Here is a 26805-nt window from a genome sequence, read left to right on the forward strand (position 1 = left end):
CTAACAGCTCGTCCTACTTTCAGAGATACAGAAAAAACATTTCTCTCTGTCTATAGAAGGAATTCCTAAACTCGTGGCGCAAACCTCGTATCTCATCCTAAGACATCCTAAGTAGAATTGAAAAATCTTCAGTCGGCACTGGTTTTGCTATGCCTGTATCCGTAAAAAACAGATGTCTCACTTCACGTGTCTCTGGCTAGCTAGTTTAATGGTCATGAAAAGACAGGTTGACATCAATATCAGCTTCTCCAGCTGACAGCAAAGATGGTAGTTTCTCAAACAGGCTTTCATTTCATTCAAAACCAGCATAGACCAGCATATGTTGTGTTTTGGTGCTGGTATGCTGGTCACCAGCATGGGATGTGTTAACAACTTATTTCATATTGCAGAGTATGAGGAGGAGTGAATTTGGCTGTGAAAATCCAATACAGGGCACAGAGTCAGAGAGGTTGTCACAGAACACCAAGTTTATTGAATACAAGCTTCAAACCTGCAAGATTTTGGGCTCATTTGAGGGCACCCGAAACAAACTAAACTATAAATGCAACACTTTGTTTTTTGCTTCCATTTCTCTCACAAGTTTAAGTTAACAATTTTATCAAGTTTTTCTTTTGTATGTACACAAAATAATTTCTTCTTTCAGATGTTGAGCACACATTTGTTAAAATCCAATAAAATAAGCCATCCAGCTGACAGGTGTGGCAAATCAAGATGCTGATTGAACATGAACCAGCATGGGCAGGAAACTTCCCATGCTAGTGCATGGGATGCTGGGGAAAGCATACCAGCACCAGCATGGGATGCTGGTAATTGGATGCTGGTCACCAGCTTCCTCAGCAACATCACCAGCAAGACTATGCTGGTAGGCCATCATAATTAATGGGACCTTGCTGGTGGACCAGCTTCTTCATGCTGGTCCACCAGCTAAACCAGCACTAACCAGTATATGCCAGCATAGACCAGCATGGAAATCGTGCTGGTCTATGCTGGTTTTTTCAGCAGGGCAACATTCTCCATCAGGCCTATGTAAGCTTCGTCCACAGGCTAACAGCGACGATAGCTCCTCCAACAGGCTTATACCAGTGTTAACCTCTTCAACAAGCTAACATTGATGTTTGCTTCTACTACAGGCTAACATCAGTTTTAGCTTCTTCAACATGCTAACATCAATGTTAGCTTCTTCAACAGGCTAACATCAGTTTTAGCTTCTCCAACATGCTAACATCAATGTTAACTTCTCCAACAGGCTAACATCAGTTTTAGCTTCTCCAACAGGCTAACATCAGTTTTAGCTTCTCCAACAGGCTAACATCAATGTTAACTTCTCCAACAGGCTAACATCAGTTTTAGCTTCTCCAACAGGTTAACATCAGTTTTAGCTTCTTCAACATGCTAACATCAATGTTAACTTCTCCAACAGGCTAACATCAGTTTTAGCTTCTCCAACAGGCTAACATCAGTTTTAGCTTCTCCAACAGGCTAACATCAATGTTAACTTCTCCAACAGGCTAACATCAGTTTTAGCTTCTCCAACAGGTTAACATCAGTTTTAGCTTCTCCAATATGCTAACACTAATGTTAACTTCTTCAACAGGCTGACACCAGCTTTAGCTCCTCCAACATGCTAACATCAGTTTTAGCTTCTTCAACATGCTAACATCAATGTTAACTTCTCCAACAGGCTAACATCAGTTTTAGCTTCTCCAACAGGTTAACATCAGTTTTAGCTTCTCCAATATGCTAACACTAATGTTAACTTCTTCAACAGGCTGACACCAGCTTTAGCTCCTCCAACATGCTAACATCAATGTTAACTTATTCATCAGGCTGACACCAGCTTTAGCTCCTCCAACATACTAACATCAATGTTAACTTCTCCAACATGCTAACATCAATGTTAGCTTCTCCAACATGCTAACATCAATGTTAACTTCTCCAACATGCTAACATCAGTTTTAGCTTCTCCAACAGGCTACATGCTAACATCAATGTTAGCTTCTCCAACATGCGAACATCAGTGTTAACTTCTTCAACAGGCTGACACCAGCTTTAGCTCCTCCAACATGCTAACATCAGTTTTAGCTTCTTCAACATGCTAACATCAATGTTAACTTATTCATCAGGCTGACACCAGCTTTAGCTCCTCCAACATACTAACATCAATGTTAACTTCTCCAACATGCTAACATCAATGTTAGCTTCTCCAACATGCTAACATCAATGTTAACTTCTCCAACATGCTAACATCAGTTTTAGCTTCTCCAACAGGCTACATGCTAACATCAATGTTAGCTTCTCCAACATGCGAACATCAGTGTTAACTTCTTCAACAGGCTGACACCAGCTTTAGCTTCTCCAACAGGCTAATATCTGTGTTAACTACTTCAACAGGGTAGCATTAGTGATAGCTTCTCCGACCGGCTGACATTGGTGTAAGCTCCACCAACAGGCTTACCGTAGTGTTACCTCCTTCAACAACCTAACACTGGTGATAGCTTCTTAAGCGGGCTTACGTAAGTGTTAGCTTATAAAACGGGCTCACATTAGTGTTAGCCTCTCCAGCAGGCAAACATCAGTGATAGCTTCTATAACCTGCTAAAATCGTTATTATCATTATTTTTTAATTTTGATTACTGAGGACTGAACCCAGTGTTCCTAATGATTCTTTAAAAATAAGATACCATTTGTTCCTAATTGCATGTGAAAAAAATCCTAAAAAAATCCTAAATCCTAAACTGTGGATATTGAAGATTGAACCTCAGGAGGTTTATATATCATGGACCCAGCACTTGGAGCTCCTGTGCATTGTGGTATAATCGTCTATGGTGTCAATCACTATCAAGAGCACGGCCAGCAGGATGCACACCTGTGCGAACTGGCGCGCACTCATGCGTACACACACGCACAAACACACTGCAGGCGTTCATCTCTTCTCACCTCCAGCTTGGCGAACTTCTCAGCCTTGTAGCAGGCGTACTCCGCGTTGATGAGCTTGGTGAATAGGAACTCGCGGAAGTCGAGTCCCTGAGGGAGGCAAATAGAGAGAGAGAAGGAGGGGCGGAGAGTATGAAGGCTTATGATGTCTGCTTGTAAAAGGAGAATTGAGTTTGGGAATTTTGTGTGACTGCTGACCTTTTTGAAGATGGCAGGGTCAGGCAGAGCAGGCCCGAAGAAAGGTACATCATCCCGCGCTGTGACAGACACCTGGAGGCGAAAAGCAGGTGAGCGCAGTCTTTAATACATGTGCTTCTTTTTAAGGCTGCACAGAAGATTGAGAGCTTCCTGAATAACGAATGAGTGAATCTGAAATGGGTTTTTACAGGTCACCGCGTGTCAAACGCGCTTAATACGTTCGGCGTCCTTGAAAACCAACCTTGTAGGTGACGTTGTCCGTGCACGCGTTCTCCACCTGCACCACCACGTATGCGTGCAGGAAGTTGGACTGGATCATGTCGGGCACAAAGGGCGTATTCTCCTCCTGGAACACGATGGCCACGATGTCGTTGCCTATGTGCCTCTTCCTCTGCAGCTGGACGGCACGGATAAACCAAATTAACAGCAGCGGAAACATCTCAAATGACCGGTTGGAGAGTCGGAAACACGGGATCACTTCCAGGACTTACAATGAAAGACTTGACAAGGAATAAATATAGTCAGCAGCAGAAGAGGTGGGCACGACTCCGATCAACCATTCTTTAGATAGCCCAGTTTTACACCAGCCAAAAAAATTCAATTGTGTCTGTTATCTCTCTTGAAGCTTGTGCTAAGGATTTAATCCATTTCTAAAGTTGCCACAAAAGTGAAAATCCATACACAAAAGTAGTAAAACTCGTATGTGTGCAGAACATCTGTGAATGCGAGGCATGTGCTGGCCTAGAAAAACCCATAAATCAAGGTAATCTGTTGGAGCCAGGACGAGGTCAGAATAATTTAAGTCCAAGGTTTTAATGGCTGTTGGTGGTGTAGAGTTTAATGCATCTGAATACGGGACGGAGAGTCAAACACAAATGGTTTATGATTCTGCAGGTCGCTGGAAGTTAGTGACCCGTATCATCCCGGTCGCCAAAAAGCTTTAAAAAGTTGCCAAAAGGACGTCCGCACGCTTGGAGGACGGCGTGACTCTGCTCCGAGTTTTCAATTTCCTATTCAAGCAATATCTTTTAAAACCCTCGGTGGTGCCAAGCATCAGGGACGCCGCTTTCCTCTGTCGAAATGTGACTCAACCCCCGCGGCCTCTTTGTCTTTTGCTGGGAACTCGCAAAGGTCCCATAAATATCAGAGAAGATGACTTTCACCCTCCTCTCTGAAAAATTCATCTAACTTTTAATATGTCGAAATGTGTGTGATTAGGATTTTTGCAGTGGCTGGGTGCAAATTTCCTGTCTGAGGCGCGATGAATAGGGTTGATGAAGTGTTTTTCTCTCAGCAATCAAACAGTAAAATACTACTAGTAGTAATAACGGATATGAAAGTGGCAAAATGTATTCTGTTCAGCCCCTTGATTGCTCATCATCAAAGTCAGTGTAGCCCAAATTATTCCACAGCGAAAGCAGACATGGCTGTGCTGACAGCCCTCTGTCAGTCACCGGGTCATTCAACAAACTCAAGCACAGACTTTCAATGAAGCCGCTTCACACCTGTTGTGATCAGCTGTAATTTAGCAGCTGCAGTCGTAGCCGGCGCTCCAATAAAACGTCTCAAGAGTCGTCTAATTGTGTGCACTGTAAATATTGACTCTGGGATTTAAGAGGGTTCCTTTTTTCGCTTATCAGTCCAATTACTTCACAGCCAGTCTGTTAAAAGTCCCACATGAGAACAATCAGCCATCTGTTTCAGGCGCCGGCGATGTTTTTTCGGAATTCGCTGATGTCGTACAAAGCCACGAATATAAAGAAAGTACCCCGAGCTGCATTTGTCAAAATGGTACAACTGTGTGAAGACTTTAATTCATCATCAAAAAAACACCTAATTCTCCTTGTAATTGCACTTCTAGACACAAGTTTCAGTGTGAAATAACGTTAATATAACATTATCATTAATGGGGAAAAAACAACCGGAGCTTATTCGACAGATTCAAAGACGAAATTCGAGTTTTTTGCCATTTTTACGTAGCTTGTTCAAGGCGTGAATGCTGCGCTGTTGTTTCCATCCCCCCTGCTGTAATGTATAAAACATCCAGACAAGGACTGAGGCACTGTTGTTCTGCCCTTTTGTCATCAGTGGAGGTAGTAACAGAGCTGAGGGGATGTCTGTATTAAACAGGTAAGACGGCAGTAGGAGTGACACGCTGTTACACGCGCTGTTGTGCTACACGTCATGCCTCTATTGCTTCAGGAACGCCGGCATTGCTGTCCAAAATCACTCACTGGGGGGGGAAGGAGAGCCAGCAAGTCTTCATTGCAGCAGTTTCTTTGGATCTCTGTGCAAGAATGGCTGTTGTTAAGATGTATTTCTAAGACTGAAGCGGGGGGTGAGAGTGAAACAGGAACCATGCGGCGGGCAGAAGGAGGGCAGCCAGGTTACTACTGCATCATCCCCGAGCTTATGAGCTGTCAGCTTTAATATTTACTCACACGGGGGGCTTTCTGAACCCAGATAGCTGAAAGATATTCACTCCAGTTTCCCTGCGCATACGGACTGCCAAACTCAGGAAGCACGGACGCTGGATTGAGACATCTGAAACCTTTAAAAACTGTCCGGTATATCCGTTCAAACCGGCTCATATTCAGTCAGATCTGGCTTCATTAATTCTTGCGGTTCCTCCGCCCAGAAATAATGCTATGTTATTACAGTTGCACCTTGCCTCCCTCTCTCTCTCTCGAGCTCCCTCATGAATCATCCCATGTGGGTGTTATTTATGTCCTCTGTCTCTCTATCATGCCTCGCCAATATGGACAGTCTGTGTGCGATGCGGGGTTACTGTGGTAACAAAGTTCAAGAGGCAGCTGAAGACTAATGCAGCCTTCTGCAACGTGGCATCAAAGAGACGAGAGTCTCCAGTCAGGGTCCGACGAGGGAGAAACTTCAATGGCAGTAGGGAGAACAATGCAATGCTAGATCTCTGAAAAAAATGATATTTCTCTTGGACAGCGGAGGAGGGAGGACATCAAACCTGGAAGCCCAAACAAAAGTTTACTCTTTGCAAAAAATGCTCATCACTATCCTCACTGCATTTGTGAAGCACAAGACAAACAGTTTTTTAGAAATTCATTCGATCAGAGAATTGTTCAGCACTGAGGGAAACTCATTTTACTTTTTGCTGACAGTAAAAAGGAACGGATCACCATCACGTTCATACCGGTACAATAAATGTGAAAGCACCACCGAAGGACAGTTAGCTTAGCGTAGCACACGGACTGGAGACAAGGATTACCAGCTAGCCTCGCTCTGTCTGCCAACCAACACCTCTAAAACTCACTAATACAGGTGTACTATGCTAGTTTTGTTTGTTGCTGTTTATAGACACACTATTCAAAGTTGGCCCGTCCTCCCCAGCTAAACTCTTGAGCAGCAGCAGTCGAGCGAACTAGAGATGCTAGCGAGAACGGAGCAGTGAATCAGAGAGACAAACACGTTTGTTTTACAGCAGTTATGTTGTAAAGCACAAACACACACAGCCACACCTCTGCGCAACTCTGCGGATTTTGTGTGAATGCAGCCAGAATGCACGCATCACCCCGTCTGGTGTTTGCCTCTCTGGTCCATATGTGTGTGTCCGTCAGTGTGTAGCTCAGCCCTGCCCTCGGTCAAACAGACAGCGACCTGCAGTTCTTTCCACAACCATGACAGACTGAGAGCAGAGCAGAGGGATGGAGACAGCAACGTAGCCTGGTTACAATGTTTTCATAGAGTCCCACAGCCAGTAATTCTTCCAGCTGGCTACACACTCCTGCCTCTAACACGGCAAAATACTGAGAAAAAATACGATTATATAGGCAGAGGGCAGGGTCTCTGCAGATACAGACACATCGTGGTATCCGATTATTGAGATATATATACTTTGCTTTAAGAAAAATCCTGTGCAGTATACCTTCAACATGTTATGTCATGTTTGTTTTATCTGAGTTAAAAAACAGAGTTAAAAATGACAACTTGTGATAGTATAGGGCCATGAAACGGTCCGGCACTTCTGTAAAACATTCACTGATATTCCTACTTATTTAACGAACATGTATTAATAAGTGAGTTAAGAGGTGCTGGTATAAAGATTTTGTTTTCCTTTCATAGCCGGGCGAGTTTAACATTTACCGTACAGATTTGAGAGCGGCATTAATCTTCTCATCTAACTCTCAACGATAAAGGCAGTAAGTGTATTTTCAGGGATTAGAAATCTTCAAACCACTGATTTGAGTTTTTGCTGATTCTAATTAGCGTCATTTTAAAAAAGCCTTTCACAGCCTTGACCCATTAGCTGCTGCTGCTGCCGCTGCAGTGCAACACGTGAAGGAGTCACAAGAAGAGGCCGTTACAAATCAATTAGTGAAGCGAATTGCCCTGAAAGCACCAATTAGTTCCCCTGATAATTAATCAGTGGAATGTCACTTTACCTGCTGTGAGTCTCCCTCTGTGTAAGGCAGCTTGGTGGACACATGGAACATAATCTCCTTATTATGGAAACTTGTGTAGACGGATTCTGTCCCCGTTTGGCCATGAGTGACGTCCAGCCCACCCCGAAATCTGGAGCAGCAGAAAGAAGGGGTTTTTAGGGCACAGGCAAGAAAAAGTAGAGAAAAAAGACAGTAAAAGAAAGTCAAGTAATTGCAAAATGAGGACTGAGGTGAGCAGCCAAGAGGAAGACAGAGGAGAGGCGAACAAAGCAGTGTTAGGAGGGGAACACGAGTGCGTGCTCCCGGTCCTTCCACGCTCATCCATCATTGAGCGAATGCCAAGGGCACTTCTTCTGCCTACTCAATCACAATGTCAGCAGCAGTGCAAATATCAGGACACTCCAAATCGCTTTTTTCAGGGATTGATTTAAAGCCAGCTCTGATCAATAGGTAGGTGAATGATGACCTGCTCCCGACAGACAGGAGGTGGCGTGCGGCACTGAGACTTGAAATCTGCCGCCGAGCGAACTGAGTTTCACCGAAAAACTGTCCGAACCCTTTAAAGTCGTGAAGCTCAATCTTGTGGCCCAGAAACTCCAGGAACTCAACAAAGGCAGGACTTTCTTCCATGTTTCCAAAGAGCTCCTCCTCTGATGTCTGCGTGGAGGGAAAAGCAGAGGACATTTTTCAGGAGGAGTGACACATGACTTCAAAAGCAAAAAAAAAAAGAAAGATTAGCAGCGGTATCTCTGAGGCGCACTCACCTGGCCAAACTTTTGATAAATGACTCCAAACTTGAAGTTGTTGCTGATCACGTGCTCATCAAAGGTGACAATGAGCCTTGATGCCTGAGGATGAGAGAATTGAGAGTTTACAGAATTTCTTTGGGAGCGGATGTGGTGTCGGTGGAGAAAGTAATAACTGAGAAAGTCTCAGTAAAGTGCTGCTGCCTACCTTCGGGTAGAGGACAGGATAAAACCTATCCACGTTTACTTCTTCACAAACAAGCTGGAAGTGGAAAAAAAAGTACAATCAGCTTTTCTCATTTTTTAAATGTACAGAAAAATATATTTCAACTATATATTCCGCGTGATACCTTGGCCATCTGAACCACGTTGGGGAACTCGGTAAGGCAGGAAATGGGAATCACGTCATGGAAAGTTTTAAACTTTGTGCTGAAAGGCAAAGAAACAGTTTGAAAAGTCAGAATGCTCGCTGTTCAGCTTCTAATCCAAAGAACTCCCCCGGCTGCTTTAATGATTTTTTTTTTTTTCCGTTGGTGCTTTGCATTCATGCAAGCGAAGTGCCGGTTCTAAGGGGACGTTTCCTATAGATGCTGTGTGTGGCTGGGTTTATAATGATCTTTACATTTGATGTGTTTGAGCCAAGATTGCCTGGGAGAGGGTCAAATGAGAATCACTAGTTTTCACAGTTTTCAGAGAGTAAAGAAAAACTTTACACAGAACGGGTGCTACAGAGCGAGCGCTGGACGTTAATCATCCCCTTGACGCACTCAACGTAATGTTGAAATTAATTATGCAGCGGTTACTAACTGTATTGTGCAGGACGTGACAAAACAACTCACATCCTCGTTACCTCTTAAGCTTTATGATGCAATAGCCAAAAGTGTTCTAAAAATGAACATTTGAAGAATACTTTCAGTCAGTTATCAGCATTTTGTGGCTTGGTTCTTGCCCTAAAATTCCAAATGGGATCAATATGTTAGTTAAGAAGCCAAACAGGGTTGTGTCAGAAGGAAAACCAGACAAATCCCAAATCTTCTCATGCTTATTTACTTAGCTTATTTACTCCCTCTTCATAAACTGGTGAGGAAATTGACTTTTTGTCTGGAACATACAGCTTTTTTTCTCCATATACTACACAAACCCAAACAGTAAGAATCACCGGCGATACAAAAATAAATAAAAACTAACCATACACTAAAATAACAAACAACATGAATCGGCACACAAACGATTGCAAATGAAAATGTACGGCTAAAAGTTACGGGGGTTAAAATGGGAGCGATGGATGGAGACATAACTCAGCTTCCACCAGAGAGTATAATGGTCTTTTACAACATTAATGCGATGAAGACAGAGAGACCCTGCAGACGTTCACTCAATCATGCGAGACGGGGGGATTCTCTGTGTAATTGATAAAGGGTTGCCATACTTCATAAAAGAAAAGCACTTTTCTCCTCAGTGAGTAAGTTACACTCTCCAGAGGTGTCCACTCCTTCCTGAGAGCCACGCGCCATCTGGCAATGTGAGATACGACTTTCTGTTTCATCGCAATGAATTGGAACACATGCTTTAACACAATCTCTATGTAGAGTCAAAAACTCTCTTTAGAAACCCAAAGCCGCAGTAGCAGACCCGACAATCAACCAAGTTTCTCCAGGAAACTTGGGCAAGATGCTGAACCCTAAACTGCTCCTGATTGTGGTCGGCACCCTGCATGGCAGCCACCGCCATCACTGTATGAATGTATGTATGACAAAATGTAAACATAAGTTACATTTTGTTGCTTTAAATGAGTCAGCAGAGGGCGAGGTCAGAGACAGTGCTTTTGACTGATAACGTGAGCTAACGTCACCTTAATTAGCTCGCTAGTAAAATCAACGATTGCTGCTTGGAAATGAGAAACTTTTTTTTCTCTCCTTATGTCTGAAACAAAGGCTCCATTTGTTTTAAAATGGGTCGCTGGTTTACACTAATATGCAGCACTAACACCACTAAAATACAGAAAGCTTAACAACCTGTTATCCTCATGTTTGCTAGTGTTTTCATAGTGTGTTGGACTCTAGCAGCAAAATAAAAAAAAGCGATGATGACACATCATGTAGATCTCTTACAGATGCTTTAAATATGGACTGTGAGTCACTGCCTGTGACTGAATTTGACTGGGGGGGGGCGACAGGGTTGACTGTGGGTGGTGCCCATCCACAGGATGTGAAAAATGTTGTGGGCTGAACGGCCGTTACCTCGCAACATACTCATCCGCTCGAGAGCTCCATTAACGAAGAGGGAAGGCAGCTATTAAAATCTGGAGTGGAGTCTCTCTGGTGCTAAAATTAATTCACAGGTTATTTTGTGTTCTGCCTCGCTCCCCCTCGTCTGTCTTTAGCAGAGAATGTGAAGAAGATTTCAGCGAGTGAGCACGAGTTTCAGGCGATGGTGGGTGGAAGGCATTACGCTTGTACAACAGGGATGAATAGTGTGCGGATGGTTGGGTACTTTGTGGCACAGTTTTCTGAGTCAACATTTATAGAGACACGTGAGTGTATACGCTGAACCACGCAAATCCTTCAACACTTTTATTTATACTTTCATAAAGCTCAGTTCGTCCTTGGCGTGGGTTTCGTTGACACAAAAGCAGAACTTTTTCCCACTCTGTGATTATTATTTGAAAAGATTCATTGATTATTGAAGTAGTTTAACTGCTAATAGTAGTTATTTATTCAGTAAAATACAAAAATTCAGTTATTTGGGGATATTTATTGTCTGTATGTTATGAGGAGCAGTATCCTTCATTTAGCCAGAAGGATACCTTTGAGATACACAGTCTTTTTTTCCAGGGAGTCCTTGAGGTCCCGGCCAAGTTGTCAACATAAGTTTCACATTTCACATAAAAAATGAGGGAGGGAGGTTATAAATGTTCACGGGAGCATTATCTAGTGTGCAGACAGTGTTCATTGGAAACCTATTTCATTTTTTCCCTTTCCTTCAGTTTTTTATGGTTCTTGTGTATTTAAAAGATCTCGACAGTAAAAAGGGCAAAGTCCAACAGCCCCAGCAGAAGCTCCTCTCTCCCACAGAAAACACTGTTCCTGAATGCCTCGCCAGTAGTCTCGCCTTGAACTCTGTGACTTCTTGACACCACATGAGTCATACAAGTAAGAACTGATTTAGCACGGCTGCTCCGCTGTTGTTAGCGGTGCTGGCACAGGCTTGTGCGAGCTGACCAATCAGGGGAGAGAGGGTATTGGGGGGGCGGGGCCTTAAAGAGACAAGAGCTAAAATTGAGTGCTTTGGACGGTGGTGGAATACAAAGCTGCAGGAGTGGACAGAATGAGGAAACTGATGTGTTTTTTTGAACATTAATCATGTAAACCTATTTTGTAGTAACCCTACCCTGAGATAGTCCTTCCTGAGATCAAAGTTAATTAACAAAACACGGGTCGGACACAAAAAGCTGCAGTACAAGAGAGGCAAGTACATTCATAAAAGAAGCAATCCTTTTAACAATGGCTCGGACGCTGAGGGAAATGAGCAGAAGATGTCTGAAGTCGTATTCAATTGAATATGAAATTGATGAGAAAATGTATTTGGCTCCCTCCGACAGCGGGGCAAAGCCTCTCCTTGGCACTGCCTATTGTCAGCAACCGAGCCGGAAAACACATTTTTAAGTTCATCACTAAGGCAACCTGTGAGAGCTGAGGAGCCTTTTCTTCCTGTGTGTCATTTTCTTTTGCTCCGCTTAACACTATCCTTGAGCTATTAAAAAAAAAAAAAAAAAAAACATACATCAACCCCATAATGCATCCCACACGATCAAGCCATGTGTGAAAAATTGTTTCTGTGAAATGGTTCTGTGTGGGAGAGAGATGAGCAAATGCTAAACATCGCTGCACAACATAGATACTTGAAGCATTGTTGCAGGTTCAACGTGAGAAAAGGGCAACGGAAAGAGAAAGGAGAACAACTGTAGAGGAACGGACAAGCGGGAGAGAAAACAGGTCAAAGACAAAGATAATGGGGAAATTGTACCGAAGCATCAAGCGCAGATGCTCTTGATCCCCGATGACATCGTACTTTATGGAAAAGATCAAGTGGCCCAGGGCGGCATCCATGGTGTAATAATTAAAGTGTTCCTGCGGGCAGAAAAGCAGAAGTTACTTTAATGCAAGAAAGAATACTCCTCCAGCAGCTGACAGTGGGTGAACTCATAATAATAAAACGCTATCATAAATTAGAAATGGAGAGAAATAGAGAGAGAGTAACAGTCATTTAATTAAGAGAAGTAGTTGAACTTCCCCTTGAGGAAAAGGTGTTAAACAAGGTACAGTGCATCTACTTTTACAGATCTTTGGAACGATATACATATATATATATATATATATATATATATATATATATATATATATATATATATATGCTGTATTCAAAAGAGGGCAATTTGTTTCACAGTTTAGAATCTTACAGCTCATTGTGGGTGACGTGTACTTCACCAGAGTGAATCAAGAGGACTTTGATTTTAATGTAACGGGGAACAGTTCTGTGTCCTCATCCGTTTGCAAGGCCAATATGTTGTGACGAGTTATAAAGGTAAATGAGTGATAGATGACGAACACATGACCTCAGACGCAGACATGTGACTAATCAAAGCAAAAGTCTGAATGAATGATTTGAGAAACCTTGTTAAGGTTGGGTGGGGGGGTGGGGGGATGGGGGCTTGGCTTTAATCACCTCTATCCTCTTTTGAACCCTCTGTTATGCTGTATCCTCTGAAGAAACATTTGTGGTGGAGCACAACGGTCCGCTGAACAATTCTAAGAGTATGAAAATGATGTGAATCAAACGCGATGGCCGCAGCAGCCATTAGATCTCACTGGGTAAAGTTAACCCAGTATCATCACTATAATCAGTATCATATTGAGCCAGGATGAAACGTCTGCGGCTAACAAACCACTGATCCCTTCTACCACTGAAACGTGATATCGGGAGGCGGAGGTGGAGGAACCAAGAGACATTTCACAAACCCAATTCTGTGATTTAAGACATCAAACCACGATACACAATTTTTCCTCTGACCCTTCCTCCCCATCCTCACCTTGCCCATGAATTGCTTTCTGTAGATCTTGGCAGTGCTGTTTGTCTCCAGTTTGATGTGGGATGCAGAGCCTGGGGGTTGATCAGCCTCTGGTGTGTCTTTAGGCTCATGATTGGTCCCCTCGATCCAGTAGCCTCCAAACTGCGGCAGCAGGATGAGTGGAAAAGGGCTAGTGCGACCCAGAACCTGACAGAGAGTGATGATGACAATGTTGAAGAGAACACTGATCGGGAAGTTAAAGTTCGTGTCTCGCTTCAAGCAATGCATTGCTTTGGTTTTTGCAACATTTGTAGACTTTGGTTTATCTGTTCAGACTTTTAGCTTTACAGATGATGACATATTTAAATGCATAGTGTGCAGTGTGAGTTATTCGTGTGGACAGTGAATTGTATGTACCTCATGGACGCTGGGATAAGGGATGTAGTCCTCTTCTGTCTGCAGGGAGGGGAAACGAACATGAGTCAAGCTGACAAAACAGCCGCTTCTAGTCATACTTTCAGTTTGGGCTCTTTGAGGCAAATAACGATGAGCAAAAACACTGTGACAGAATATTAACTACAGTATCATACAGTTCTACATTTTTCAGAGTTACTTTTCTTATCCTGCGAACAAGAAAGGGCCACATTAGCCGCCTTTTTGACGAATGCCTTGTGTTGTTCCCTGGTGAACACACAGCCCATCTTGTGTGAGTAAGTAGCAGTTATCTGAAGCTTCAATCCGTCATTTGCCAAAAGCTGAAATTTTGTAACCTTCAAAGATCGAGCTGGAACCTCTCAGTGGTGACATGAAAAAAGGGGTAACAACCTTTCACTTTGAAGAGGATAATGTATTGACTCCTGCTGGATATGCACGTGATGGTGTGATGCAGTCTTAAATAAAACAGGATTCGATATCACATAAGGATGAACACTCCTGAAACCATTTTTGTGATTGTCATCCGGCAATTTACTTCTTTCGCGAACCCACTTTTCCTCAACTCCAGGCAGAGATTTTCTCCATTTCCCAAGACTGCCGCTCAACAAACCCAGCAGAGTACACCTGAACCTGTTCCATTAGAAGTTATAGGCTATAAATGGCTGAAGTGCCAAAGTCACTGGTTAACATCACCTGGGGCCCAAGAATGTCTCTACAAAGTTTAATGGCAATTCATTGAATAGCTGTTGAGATATTTCAGTGAGGGCAAAGTGGTGAACAGATCAGCTCACCATCAGTCTGACACCGCTCTCCATAGTTCTGCTATTGTGGCTAAAAATGCCAGGTCTAGACTGAAACTGTTGCCAAAGCCTGGTTGTTTCACTGGTTGCTGAAAAAGCCAGTCATTTTCAGTTCAGCTCAACATTTGTGCAGTCACTGACATTAAATAAGTAAAATATGTCAGCAAACAACAAAACTGACCCACATTTAAATATACGGTTAAAGTCTGTTCTGTTCCTTAGACAGTACGGTGGACAGAGCTTTTAGGTCTGAAAAGTTAAGCCAATCATGAGGTGACTGAATTCTGTATAATGGCCAGAAAGGAATGAATCCACTGGTTGCAAAAAATCCCAGTCTGATTGTATGTAAGCTTATGAGGAAAATGGCCCAACTTCTCGTTGGATGTATTACCTCAGCAATGAGTTTATGGTCTCAATCGCTAGTTTCAAGTTTTCTTCAACACAGCGTGATGTCCATTTTGTAAATTATGGTCACGGTTGGAGTAAAATAGACGGTAAACAAGGGTATGCTTCAGGGCGGAGCTACCTCGTGATTGACAAGCTGCTACCATGGTGTGTTCTCATGAGTGTAGCAATGTGTATCCTCCCCAGCTCCACCCATTTGACTAAATATGTCACGTTTGGCAAAAAAAACCCCCAAAAACAAGATGGCGACGGCCGTGTTACCTTGAGGCTTCGAAATGTCTATAAACTGCAGGATGACTTGGGGGAACTTAACTCTCCGACACCGAACCCCTCAACCTCAGACACATCCAACACCTTTTGGGCATTGTGTGTGATTTTTATTGGATGACATCTTTGCTTATTCACGCCAACAAGACTGTGGAACTTTGTACTTCAACACTATTTTTTCGAATAGGAGCCATTACACAACAGACCCTCACCTTCCTGATGGTTCCTGATTTATGTCACAGCAATAAATGCTCTTATGTTCTTCTCTCAGGTGATTACAATCTATTTCGTGCCCTCTCTGACTTGACCTCACGCACCCTGCCGAGAGCATCCCTCAAGTCTTCAATGCCAGCCGCACTAGCCTGTCTAGGTAATAGGACGGCTCAGGATTTTGCAGTCTTAGCCCCCGTTGAGTTCCTAACTCTGCCGGTGAGCATCCTAAAGCCTGTCTGACAGCAGATAAGAAAAGGTTTATAACTCTGCCATTACGGATGCTATACCAGGCCGTGGTCTACGAGGAGACGAGAGGATTTGCGACTCACTTTGAGGGGGGGAGGGAGGGGACATCTCTGCTCATCCATTCTGCAACCCTGTAGAGACAGAGGGGGGAAAACGTGATCGGCTACAGGTGAAATATATCAAACATGTGCGGAGATAAAGGCAAAGAGACAGCGACATGGAACATTTGTGATTGTCCAGTTCCATTACATTTATGGTGCTGCAGCAGAGTGTGAGATAATTCAGTGTGACAGTAACTCACGTTTACATAACACAAGCTCAATCACCAGATGGGCCACAGAAAGAGGAAGTAAAGACGAGAGATAGCGGGGTGAGAAAGATAAGCAGAGGTCTCTGAGAAAAAGGTGTTTCCACCGAGCTACCGCAGATACAACGACCAATTTAACTTCATTTTCCCCTGATCACTGTCCATTTCCATTGATTCCAGAATTTTCTTTGCATCATATATTTTGGTAAACGTGTAGACAGATATTTTGGACGAATTCGAGCATAAATTATACAGACAATTTTCTTATGTTTTGAGTTTTAATATACTGAACTTGTTAAAAACATCACACTGATCAATTACTCATTACACTGAACTTTTATTTTGTTTTTCTAGATGAAGTTCAATATGACGAGATCCACTGTGATGTTAAAAAAAAAATATTGATATAACTGAATCAGTTAATAATACACATAAATAATTCAGCGGGGATGTCTTTTCACTAGTCATTGAGCAGCTGATTGTTCCTTTTATACACTTATTTTACAGTTATGGTTACAGACTCTCTCTACTTCCCTGGGCTCTTATTTTGAAGGTAATTCTTAGGCCAAAAAAAGATACAAGACACACAATAAACAAAGGTAAAGAAAGTTAGTTTCAAAAATGTCCCTAGATATTTCAGTAATATCATTACTGTGAATTAATCTGGCCACAAAAATCCTGTAAGCGAAAATCTGATTTTGTGAGCCCTTGTTCAAGAGTCATGTCGATTTTTTTGCCTGAAATTGAAGATGGACGCCCAAACTGAGCCTCGGGACGACTAAGAATTGTTTGCTGGATACCTTGACTAACATCATTAACCGTAATTCCTTTTGTTTTAAAACCGCAGTTCCAAAAAAAGGCTTTTCATCTCCTCCATCTATTCTTATTCTGCTGACTCTGCTGACAGATCCCAAAGCACAGAAAGAGATGAGGAACGCAGCATTCCTGATCAGTGGCCTCTTTGCGTAGAAAACCCCGCAGCATGATCTAAAATGTATCAAATATGACTTCTTTTTTTTAAGGACTAAAGAAGATGAATCAAATGGAAATTAGAAATGCTTTCATTAAATTCATTCTTTGAAGACAAGTCCACTGCTTCCCCCTCCTTCTTTCCCTTTATGTTGAAGAGTATGCATTACTAATAATTGAATTGCTGCTGCTGCATCTTGGCAGTGCTGCTTCTGTGATGAACAACCCAAAAAAAAATAGGTTTGAATCCCTCCAAAAGATCTCCAAATTAGGTCAGGGAGACTGTTAAATGAATGCATGACTAATAGGTATCTTCATGCCTAGGACGCATGCTTTGTACACATGTGATTCTTTTTGGTTCCAGCTGAAAAGATTGTTGTGTAAGTGTTTTCACACATTCAAACCCTACATAATGTTTTAGAGCTCGAATGAAAGATATCATTATAGTAAACTTTCCAGATTCAAATGGTGTTTCTAGTGTTTAGAATGCCAAAGCTAAAAGATCAGTTTTATACTTTCTTTGACCACTAAAGACTGTAAAAAATACCAAAAGTGAGGAAAAAATGATCCCTTATTATAAGGGGACAATTTGTGGGTTTCTATTGCATCAAAGACAGACTTAGGTGTAATTATCTGTCCATCTGTGTGGATCTCATTCCACGACAGCTCATTCAGAATCCACTGTTCTTGCTTCTTGTCCACGTGAAGAGACAAACATCACCGGCTACAAACAAACGACATCCTACGAATCCATCTAGGCATACTGTAAAAACATCAACATTTCACACATCTGGTGACACAGAAACAACGACACAGCTGCGAAGAAGAAAAAAACACAAAGGTTGTGTTCAGCACATTCAGAAGCATCAGGTTTGTAAAGGCGAGCCTCGGGGCTGTCACTGCTGTAGATGTAACACATAAATGGCAACGAGAAGGATGCATGGACACGCACATAAAAGTGTTGCAGTAGCAAGGTCGTGATCTTGAATACAAAAAGTAGCAGGAAGAGCAGAGTCTCGAAATAGAGGTAAAGTTTTGTGTCTGAAGCGAGTGAAATTCTGAGGATGCGCTTTGATTAAAGGAAGAACGGACGGGTTTGTGTGGCGGGCACAAGAGGCAGAGCCTGGGGACCACTTACAGTACCTGCATCCTCTCGATCATGGCAAACAGGTCCGAGGTCTGGGGAAGAGAGTTGACACAGATCCAAAAAGGGACATGGGTTTTTGTCAGTTGTGTTGATATCGCTGTCCTCACTCATCCTTCATCTCTGCCCATTGTGAAAAACTGGCTGTGCAGTCTCAAGACCTCCTGCTGGAATCTCTGACACCTCCTAATTCTTTAGTTCACTATGACAGCAATCCCTAATGCTTCCCTAACCCCACTTGACGCCGGTCTCACTGAGGATGCGCTCTCCAGGAGAACCGTTCTCCCCCTGCTCGAAGACAAGCACACTGTAAACAAGCAACTCTGATGGGAAAATGAGCCGCAGAGCTCCACAGTGCTGCTCTCTGTTGCTACAGCCAACAACTCATCTGACTGCGTGCGATGGCCAAATCTGCTGGAAGACGCTGATTATGGTGTGAAGCACAGACGCTCATTAATGTGTGAATGAGACACACTACCAACCTATCGAGCGAGAGGCAGATAGGGAGTGTGCAGGGCAGGAACAGAAAATAAACCGACGCAGGTGATCTGGGTTTCATGTCAACACAGTCACTGGATTAAATGTTTGTAACGTCTGTTTCTGTTAGCTATGGATATGTTGAAACCTTACATCTCTTCATGTCTCGATTTTATGTTTCATAGCTCACTTTTGAACTTGTGACGAGGATGTGCTTGTGGTCTTTTTAAGGTTTAGGCACAACAACGCAAGTCAGGGTTAGGCTTCTCTCCCACAGAAAACACCACTCCCGAAACGCCTTTCAGAAGTCCCGCCTATAATCCTGTGACTTAGTGAGATCACATCACCTCAACATGTCACACATTTGAATCATTAATGTCTAGTGGCTAGTTCTGCAATTAAGAATTGGTTTAACACAGCTGCTCTGCTGTTGTTTTTAGTGGTGCTGGGTCAGGCGTGTGTGAGCTGACCAATCAGAGGAGACTGGGTATTCAGGAGGGGGGGAGGGCTTAAAGGGACAGGAGCTAAAAATGCTAGTCAGCTGCTTAGGTCGCCATAAACTTCTTGTCAAAGTATCAGTTTTGTCACCCCAAAAACAGCTAGAAATTGTCCTGGTTTCCCTTAAACTGTCTTCCCTCCACCTCTATATGACAACCAGGTCATAAACATGTCGTGTGTGTGATATGATTTGTAGAAATGTCAATATGGTGTGAATGACACGTACAAATGTGACCATATCAGTGGTTTACAGAGACGTTCTGCTGTCTGGGCTGGAACAATTTTGCTGTTTTTTTTTTTAATCAGTGTGTGCTCAGGTGGAGTACTGATAGCAGCACTGCTTATTAGAAGAAGAGGTTTCAGTCCAGCTACTGGATCTATAATTATACACCTCGACCATGCACTGCCACAGCACATAATTCAGTCTTTTGTCCAATTAGTAGAGATACTGGTGCAGGTTAGAGTATCCTCAGGGAGGCATTTCTCATCTCCACAGTCAAGTTATGGATTTAAACAGCTCCAACCTGAGATGAAGAGGATCGCAGCTGGCCTGACGGCACTGCTTGTTGCGGGTTGAGCCCTCTGTTCACCATGTAACACAAGTGGACTGAAGTGCCAAGCTGATGTTTCCACATGACAGCTTAAATTTACTGAGGGGCGCTGCAGGGTTTGCAAAACACACACACACACACACACACACACACACACACACTTGCGTGCACGTTTTCACACATGCATGTACTAAAACATTCTCGTAAAGGTACACATATCACCACCCACACACACACACCCACACACCTGACCCTGACCCAGTACAGCCCAAGGTGTAGCCTCAGTCTGTTGTTGCATGTGAAAATAAACACTGACATATGATATTCAGAGAGACGTCGCTCTACTAACTGTAAAACAAACATCAACAAGCATTGTCTTATGCTGACCAGATTATCAGTGAACCAAATGCACTGTGAAATTTCTCCTGAGAAGGAAAGGAAGCAATGCACTCCTGCCTTGTGGACTTCGAGTGCAGCGGACTGTGAACCATAGCTATGTAGGCATATTTCCTCATTAAAATAGAACCATTACAGAACTTTATAATTGAATTATCCACGTTATTTTTAGGTTAAAACTGAAAAAAAGCATGTACTGCAGAGGTTGATTATCTGTATGGGGCTAAAAAGCAGATCCCAGGGCAGTGGAGCATGTATCTATCTGTACAATGTACAAAAATGTGCTGTTCTGCAGTTTCAAACACACACATCTCTCTGTCTCTAAGCTACCTTAAGAATTAAACAAGCAACAATAACTGGAGCGAGAAGAATCTCTCACTTCGAGCAAGTGAAGAATACTCACATCGCTGAGGCATCGTCTCTTGAGAAAAGGCTTACTGGGGGGACTGTGGAGCAGCCCATCCAATAAGGCATTCTTTGCTATCCTGAGCTCAGTCATCATTCCACAAGTACGAATGCAGGCGGCGAGCTGACAGGAGCGAGGGTGTTGATGTCACTGTCAGCCACGGGGAGAAAGGCGAGATTGACAAAGACACTTCGCGCTCACTGTCGCTCCGGCAGTAAACTAGGAGAGAAAACTTGATAGCTGTCCATCAGAATCCATACGTGAGTGTGTGGTAAGAGCACATACTGTAATGTGAGATTTCCTTTCCTTCCCTTTTTTTTTTATGTCCCCCACCCTCCCATTGACACACAGCTGTTCAGCAGGAAGTCACACGAAGGGAGGAACAATGTTTCTCCCCTCCCTGTGTGCTCTGCACAGCTATCTTCTCTTTTCAATGCAAACACACACACACACACATGCACACACACACACACACACACACACACACACACACACACATATCACAGTGTGAGACTATTCTCTTCCTCTTTTCTTTCATCTCATATTTCTCAAGCCTCCCTCTCGGAAACACTTCTTATCTGCTCCATACATACAGACAGACATACATGAAAATGAAAAGAGGTCAGTGTCGCCATTTCTTTTACCTCTACGGTAATTCAGGTCAAACCGAGAAACATCGATATATTTTGCATTTTATGTTTACAGCACGTGTTCAGAAGTAGGCTAATTATACCTCCAGTGCTCATATAAATTTAAAGAGCTGCTATGAGCTTTCATTATGCTTTTATTTCTGTGCAAGCAACAAGGAACATTTTCTTGCTGACATATGTTAACGATAAATTCTGAAGGGGGAAATTCCGGTACGGTTAAACCTTGGCCCTATATTTGATTGTTTTTTGTGAGTAAATGATTCATAGTTCCCAAAAGTTTTGGAATTGATCCAGCAGACTGCCTCACCTGGCGGCCTCAGCATGGCTGCAATGTAATCCTTTGGGGCAACTATGACTGTCAAAGTTTTCGTCCTATATTAGCGCTTGTTTTTGCCGGTGTCTTGCTCTCTGAAGTGTCTTCTGCTTTGTTTTCTTCCCGTGTTCTTGTGCTCCTCACCAACCTGCCTTTTTCTCCACACCTGTCTTGCATCTGTCTCATTATCCCTTTCTTGTTCCTGGTGTTTTCCAGTCATTACCCTCGCCTTGTTGTTCTCTGACTCACTCCACCTGCACCTCATCCCCCTGTTAGCCTGTTGAGTTACCCTGATCATGCCATGTTTGCCCGTTCCTGCCGTTGATCCTGAATAAACTTCATCCGCTGATGTTCCTGCCTACCGTCTCGTCTTTGATCTCAGCTAGACAGTCAGAGAGTTAGAGAGAGGAGTTTGGAGTTTACGTAGAGGATCTGCCAGCCAAGTATTTATTTCCAGAGTCATGGCTGACTATGAGGCAAAGATGAAGCAAAATCTGTAACAATGCCTCTTGAGACTTCTCCTTGAACATGACTTGTGTTTCTGGTTGGAAGGAGGATCTTGTTATCAGACACTTTTAATAACCTCAGACTGTAAGTGGCAAAAAACCCCACTTTTAATAGACATAACTTTGACAGTCGTTGTTGCCCCAAAAGATTACATTGCAGCCGTGTTGCAGCTGACACCGATTCCACAACATTCTGTAAATATGAATCAGTTACACACCAAAATAGGTAAATATAGGACCCAGGTTACCCTTTAATACCACTGAGAAGCCATCATAAACACAGAAAAAGCAGTGCACTCAGTGGACTCTACATGGGAATGCATCAGGCACTTTTCATTGCATCATGCTCTTGGTTAGAAAGCATCAATTTGAAAATGTTATCACATCCACCGGGGAAGCAGACGAGATAGGAAAGCAAGCCCAGTTCCCTTCATGTGTAGATGCCACTGCCTGATGGAGGACTTCGCACCTCCCAAATCATCTGTGCATAGCTAAACACTCGTACGATACGAGAGCGTAAGAGATGGTTAAAGACAGAGTTAGAAGCAGATAAAGAAGCAGAGGGAGGCATTGTGGGACTGCTGTCGTACTGTGAAAGAAGAGTCTGTTCTGTGCAGCTTTCTCCATCAGATATCAACAAACACTGACCTACTTCTAAAAAGAAAAGAAAAAAAAACACACTGCTGAAAGCTTTCAAGGGGACAGATAATCCCCATATATGTTAAGCGTTTTTTTTTTTTTTTTATTTTGCAATGGCAGATAAACACAGTCAGCTAACCGCCTGCATTGATTTCCCTTGAGGAAAATCGATGGAAGGTACACACAATTCGGAGAGGTAACACTGTTTGAATGAAAAGTGCATAAAATGTGGATTTTATACGGACAGAGGTAGCTCTCAGTGGAAAGATACTGCACCATGAAGCGCCGGCGGTTTAAACACCGCCTCACCCCGCGGTTACTTTCATTACTGGTGATCTGTTTACTCGGGTCCGAGCTGACATTAGCTGAATGCCAAACTAGGATTTGAGAACATCCACAGAGGACAGCTGAATACTAATCAAGCCCGCCTGATGATCATGTACAATTGTTACATGAATGCAAAGTGTGAGGGGGGGGATATTAATTACTATTCATGCTGACACTACGAGAACTGACATTGTTTCAGTTGTAAAGCATACTGATTGTGAAAGCGGCGCTGGTGTGTGCGACATTTCAGCTCGAGCTCAAGCTGTCACAGCGGAGCCCTGCTTGGATTCGGTGGCTCCGACGCGGGGTGTGATCTTATGTACAATATGTACTGAAGAAGATCAGCAACAGACAAGTGAAGAGATTCACAGGTTTCACTTGGAAGTGTCTCTGCTGGACTTTCAGACTTCTTGTCCTCCCTTCTTCTAGTCTTTTTAAGATGCTCACATTTCGTCGGCAGCGCTCCGAGACAATACGGAGCCTCTGCTGTGAATTCACTATAACTGCTTAAATGCCTGAGGGGTTGAGAGCTACGCATCTCGCTCTTCTCTGACTTGATTACCAGAAATTGTGTGTGTGTGTGCCTAAGAGAGAGGGAGTGCATGGGCGAGTGAGTAGATGGCTGAGTGATCAACTGATTCATTGATCGACTGACTGGGTTGGGTGAATGGCTAAGTGAGTCAAAACACAGTATGTGAGTGAATGCATATGAGGGACATTAATATCCATTTACCATGCAGTTCGGACCTTCACTCTTCCAAGCTGAGGGGTAACGCTGTGATTCCAGCACTCCTAACAACCAGAGCCACATTTGAATTTCGACAGACAAATTGTCAATGATTTGCATCCAAAGCCATATCCCCTCGCCTGCTCACTCCCCCACCCTCCATTTATGCTCTGCGGGTTAGCCGCATCCTCGAAGGCAATACAGTAAAATGGGAAACTAAACTTCAAAGGGAGTCAATCAATGGGCACAGAAGCCTATCATTTCAGCCAGAGAAAATCCATCGGGGTCCATTCATCAGGTCTCACTCCTGAGACGAGCGTGACCTTGCTTTGGCCACCGGGGCCTGGGGGACACAAAGCTAGCTCACACAGATGGCCCCCTCCACCTCATCAGCGCTTCAGACGAGCTAGTTGATTGCCACAGAGGTTGAGGTCTGCAGAGCTGCTTCTCAGTTTTCTGCACGCTGATGCAGAGCTGTTACCGCCTTTAATCTGGTAAAAGCAGTGGACAGTCATTTAAGACAAGGAGGCACTGTAAACCCTCACTGTAACACAGAACATCTCTTGCATTTTGATCAACATCTCCTGGTTATTAGCATGTATAATGCGTTACTATGACTAACTGCCTTATCAAGGACTTAGGAAAGCAAACATCTTGATCTTCTAGCATAAATCTGATGGATCCATTAGTATCCCCTATCACTTAACAACTTGAAGAGGAGGGTATGAAATTATTAGAAAAGTACACCACCAATTTAGTACTTCTACACGTCATGTAAACAGCAGTCACAAACAGTCCAGGGTCATGAAGTAGCCATCCTCCTAAAAAATCCAGAGCTCCATCAGAGCTGTCTAAAAATATTAATTGCAGAACTAAAAGTTTCATTTTGTTCGCTCAGACTTTCCTTTGTCCTGTCAAGTTAATAACTGCAGCTTTTGCTGCCTTAATTAGCTGTGATATTTGATGCATGCAGCTGCATATGAATGTGAATATTAGCAGAATATTGATTTTCATTAGCCATTTAAACAGCATAGTGGGAATAATAGGGAGTCTTTTTTTCAGACTAAGGGGCAAAAAATGCACAGTCAGTACCCTTGACAAAAGGCAGTGGCTAAGATCTGGAGTCTCCAGATGCGAGGGTTAACCCATACCCACTGTCCCTTCGGTATGGGTTAAATGCAGATTATAAGTTTATTATATATGTGATATGTGATCAAATAAAGATTCTTCTTCTTCTTCTTCTTCTTCTTCTTCTTCTAAAACTGGAATATTTTGTCTATGTCAGTGTATTCATTGTTATACTCACAATGGATTCAGCAGAACCAAATGTTATCTTTTGAATTCCACGCATTCCTCTTTCTTGTTCAAACCTGGTGCCTACATTACCCTCAAGGCAACTTGACCATTAGCAGCTCATTCAGACGGAGGTGTGTTGTGCCAGAGGCCGCTTGACTCGGTAGCCTCGAGCACAGATGAGGACCGTGCTACAGGGGTCTTGTAAGCCCACTCTTTTCAACTCCAAAGCCACAGATTCATTTAAGTTTCAAACTCAGCCAAGTGTTATCACTTGAGGCCATTTATCAGACTTTGTGAAGCTCTCTCTGAAGCCGCAAGGCTTTATACAACTTTTTCACATGTGCTAGTAGTACTCCCCAAGCGTGTAAACAGATTGTGAAGTGTAAAATTGTCGGAGTTACCCACTAAAACCAACTGAATGTGTGAATATTTGTGATAATCAGACATGCAACAAATGTGTGGGGTCCTCATAAGAATGTGTGGCTCGATCAGTGAGATAAAGCACTGAGCTATAACGCTGATCAAGGCTCTGCTCTGAGTTCTGTTGTCCTCAGAAACACTTGGCTGAATTACTTAAGAAGCTTTTAACTTGAACCACTGGCAATTCTTAGAGCAATAAAACTATAAAGTGTGGCCGTCTTGTTTAACCACTTGGCCTTAACAACCCTACTGTTTGCAACCTATAACCCTTTGTAAGTACTGGAGAAAATTACAGCTACAGACACAGAGTCCACCGGCAGTTGCAACATACTGCAAGTAAATAGAAATCTCACTGGATTCCATATAATGTGTGGTATTTTTTATTAATCAGGTGTACCATCTGAATCAACAAAACATATAAATGAGAATGTGTGTCCCATGAAGATTTTGAAACGTTTCCCAGCAAATCTATTCTGTGCAGCTCCGTATTAATGCCTTGCTAATTGTGTTTCCACTGCAGGCGTGACAAAAATAATATCAATGTGCCTCCAATGGTATGTACTGAGAGGAACAACTGCTGCAGATCTATATTTGTCTCAGAAGCCAGTGACAGAGGGCACAAACTCTTCTGTCAAAAGAGACAAAAGCCTGCCAACGGACTCCCGGGGTGGGGGCATTAGAGGAACCTTTCACCTGTGTGTAACGGCTACAGGATTATGATGAGCACAAAACAGGAAGGAAAACAGAGAAGTAGGGAATTCAAATACAGACTAGTCACACTATTTTGGTGTAACTTCTTGTACTGGACTCACAAGTGCCAAATACTGATCTGACCTGTAGCTATGAGAGGTTAGGCTGACGTCATTCTTTATTTCTGTACTGTCCACAAATCCAATGAAAAAAAATTTACTCAATTCTTTTTGAATTCCCTACAAGATGTCTGTGGCACTCGTTCCGACTGAAGGACACAAATATATTACTTTATATTCTTTTAAAAAAGCCAGATTAAAGCTACCAAGATTAGCTACATATTAAAATTGACTGCCATGTATGTTGACATGTCCCTGCACGAACAATCATTAGATCATTAGAATAGTTCTTGGACAGCATCTGTAGTCAATGGAATGCCATAATGTTAGCAACATAACTTGTTGTTGGTTTTGGCCTATTTGTGGAATGTGTGAACAATCAGAAAAGTATAGAATATCATCAGACTTACCCTTTAAATGAACAACTTAGAATATGGATCGGATATGGAATAACTGTAATACATTTTTATTCTACATAATCCCTCATTAGTCAAGTTTAATATACTTGGCAGACCTTGGATAACATTAGACATTTATATTAAGAATCTAATTTCTTCTTTGACATTCAAATGTATAAGTAAGCTCCAGTACCCAGTTGGTTAGTCTATTCTACTGCCTCGCATTACCTTCATACAAACCTTTG

The 26805-nt window shown here is 42.8% G+C and overlaps 1 protein-coding gene across 8 annotated transcripts in view; it reads right to left on the reverse strand.

The window, feature by feature from the left end:
- Window positions 1–26805, reverse strand: part of rap1gapb (RAP1 GTPase activating protein b) — a 122813-nt gene that overhangs the window by 12070 nt on the left and 83938 nt on the right. For all 8 annotated transcript variants that reach the window (XM_030418863.1, XM_030418860.1, XM_030418866.1 and 5 more), the window contains 12 exons: window positions 15811–15858; window positions 13779–13817; window positions 13383–13568; window positions 12320–12423; window positions 8644–8722; window positions 8502–8555; window positions 8312–8395; window positions 8104–8204; window positions 7548–7677; window positions 3374–3529; window positions 3133–3204; window positions 2938–3024 (listed from right to left, as the gene is read on the reverse strand). In XM_030418863.1, coding sequence (XP_030274723.1) covers window positions 2938–3024; window positions 3133–3204; window positions 3374–3529; window positions 7548–7677; window positions 8104–8204; window positions 8312–8395; window positions 8502–8555; window positions 8644–8722; window positions 12320–12423; window positions 13383–13568; window positions 13779–13817; window positions 15811–15849 — 1131 coding nt within the window. In that variant the 5' untranslated portion in view covers window positions 15850–15858. The remainder of the gene's footprint in view (window positions 1–2937; window positions 3025–3132; window positions 3205–3373; window positions 3530–7547; window positions 7678–8103; window positions 8205–8311; window positions 8396–8501; window positions 8556–8643; window positions 8723–12319; window positions 12424–13382; window positions 13569–13778; window positions 13818–15810; window positions 15859–26805) is intronic.

Source organism: Sparus aurata, chromosome 6 (genome assembly GCF_900880675.1).
Source record: "Sparus aurata chromosome 6, fSpaAur1.1, whole genome shotgun sequence".
NCBI lineage: Eukaryota > Metazoa > Chordata > Actinopteri > Spariformes > Sparidae > Sparus > Sparus aurata.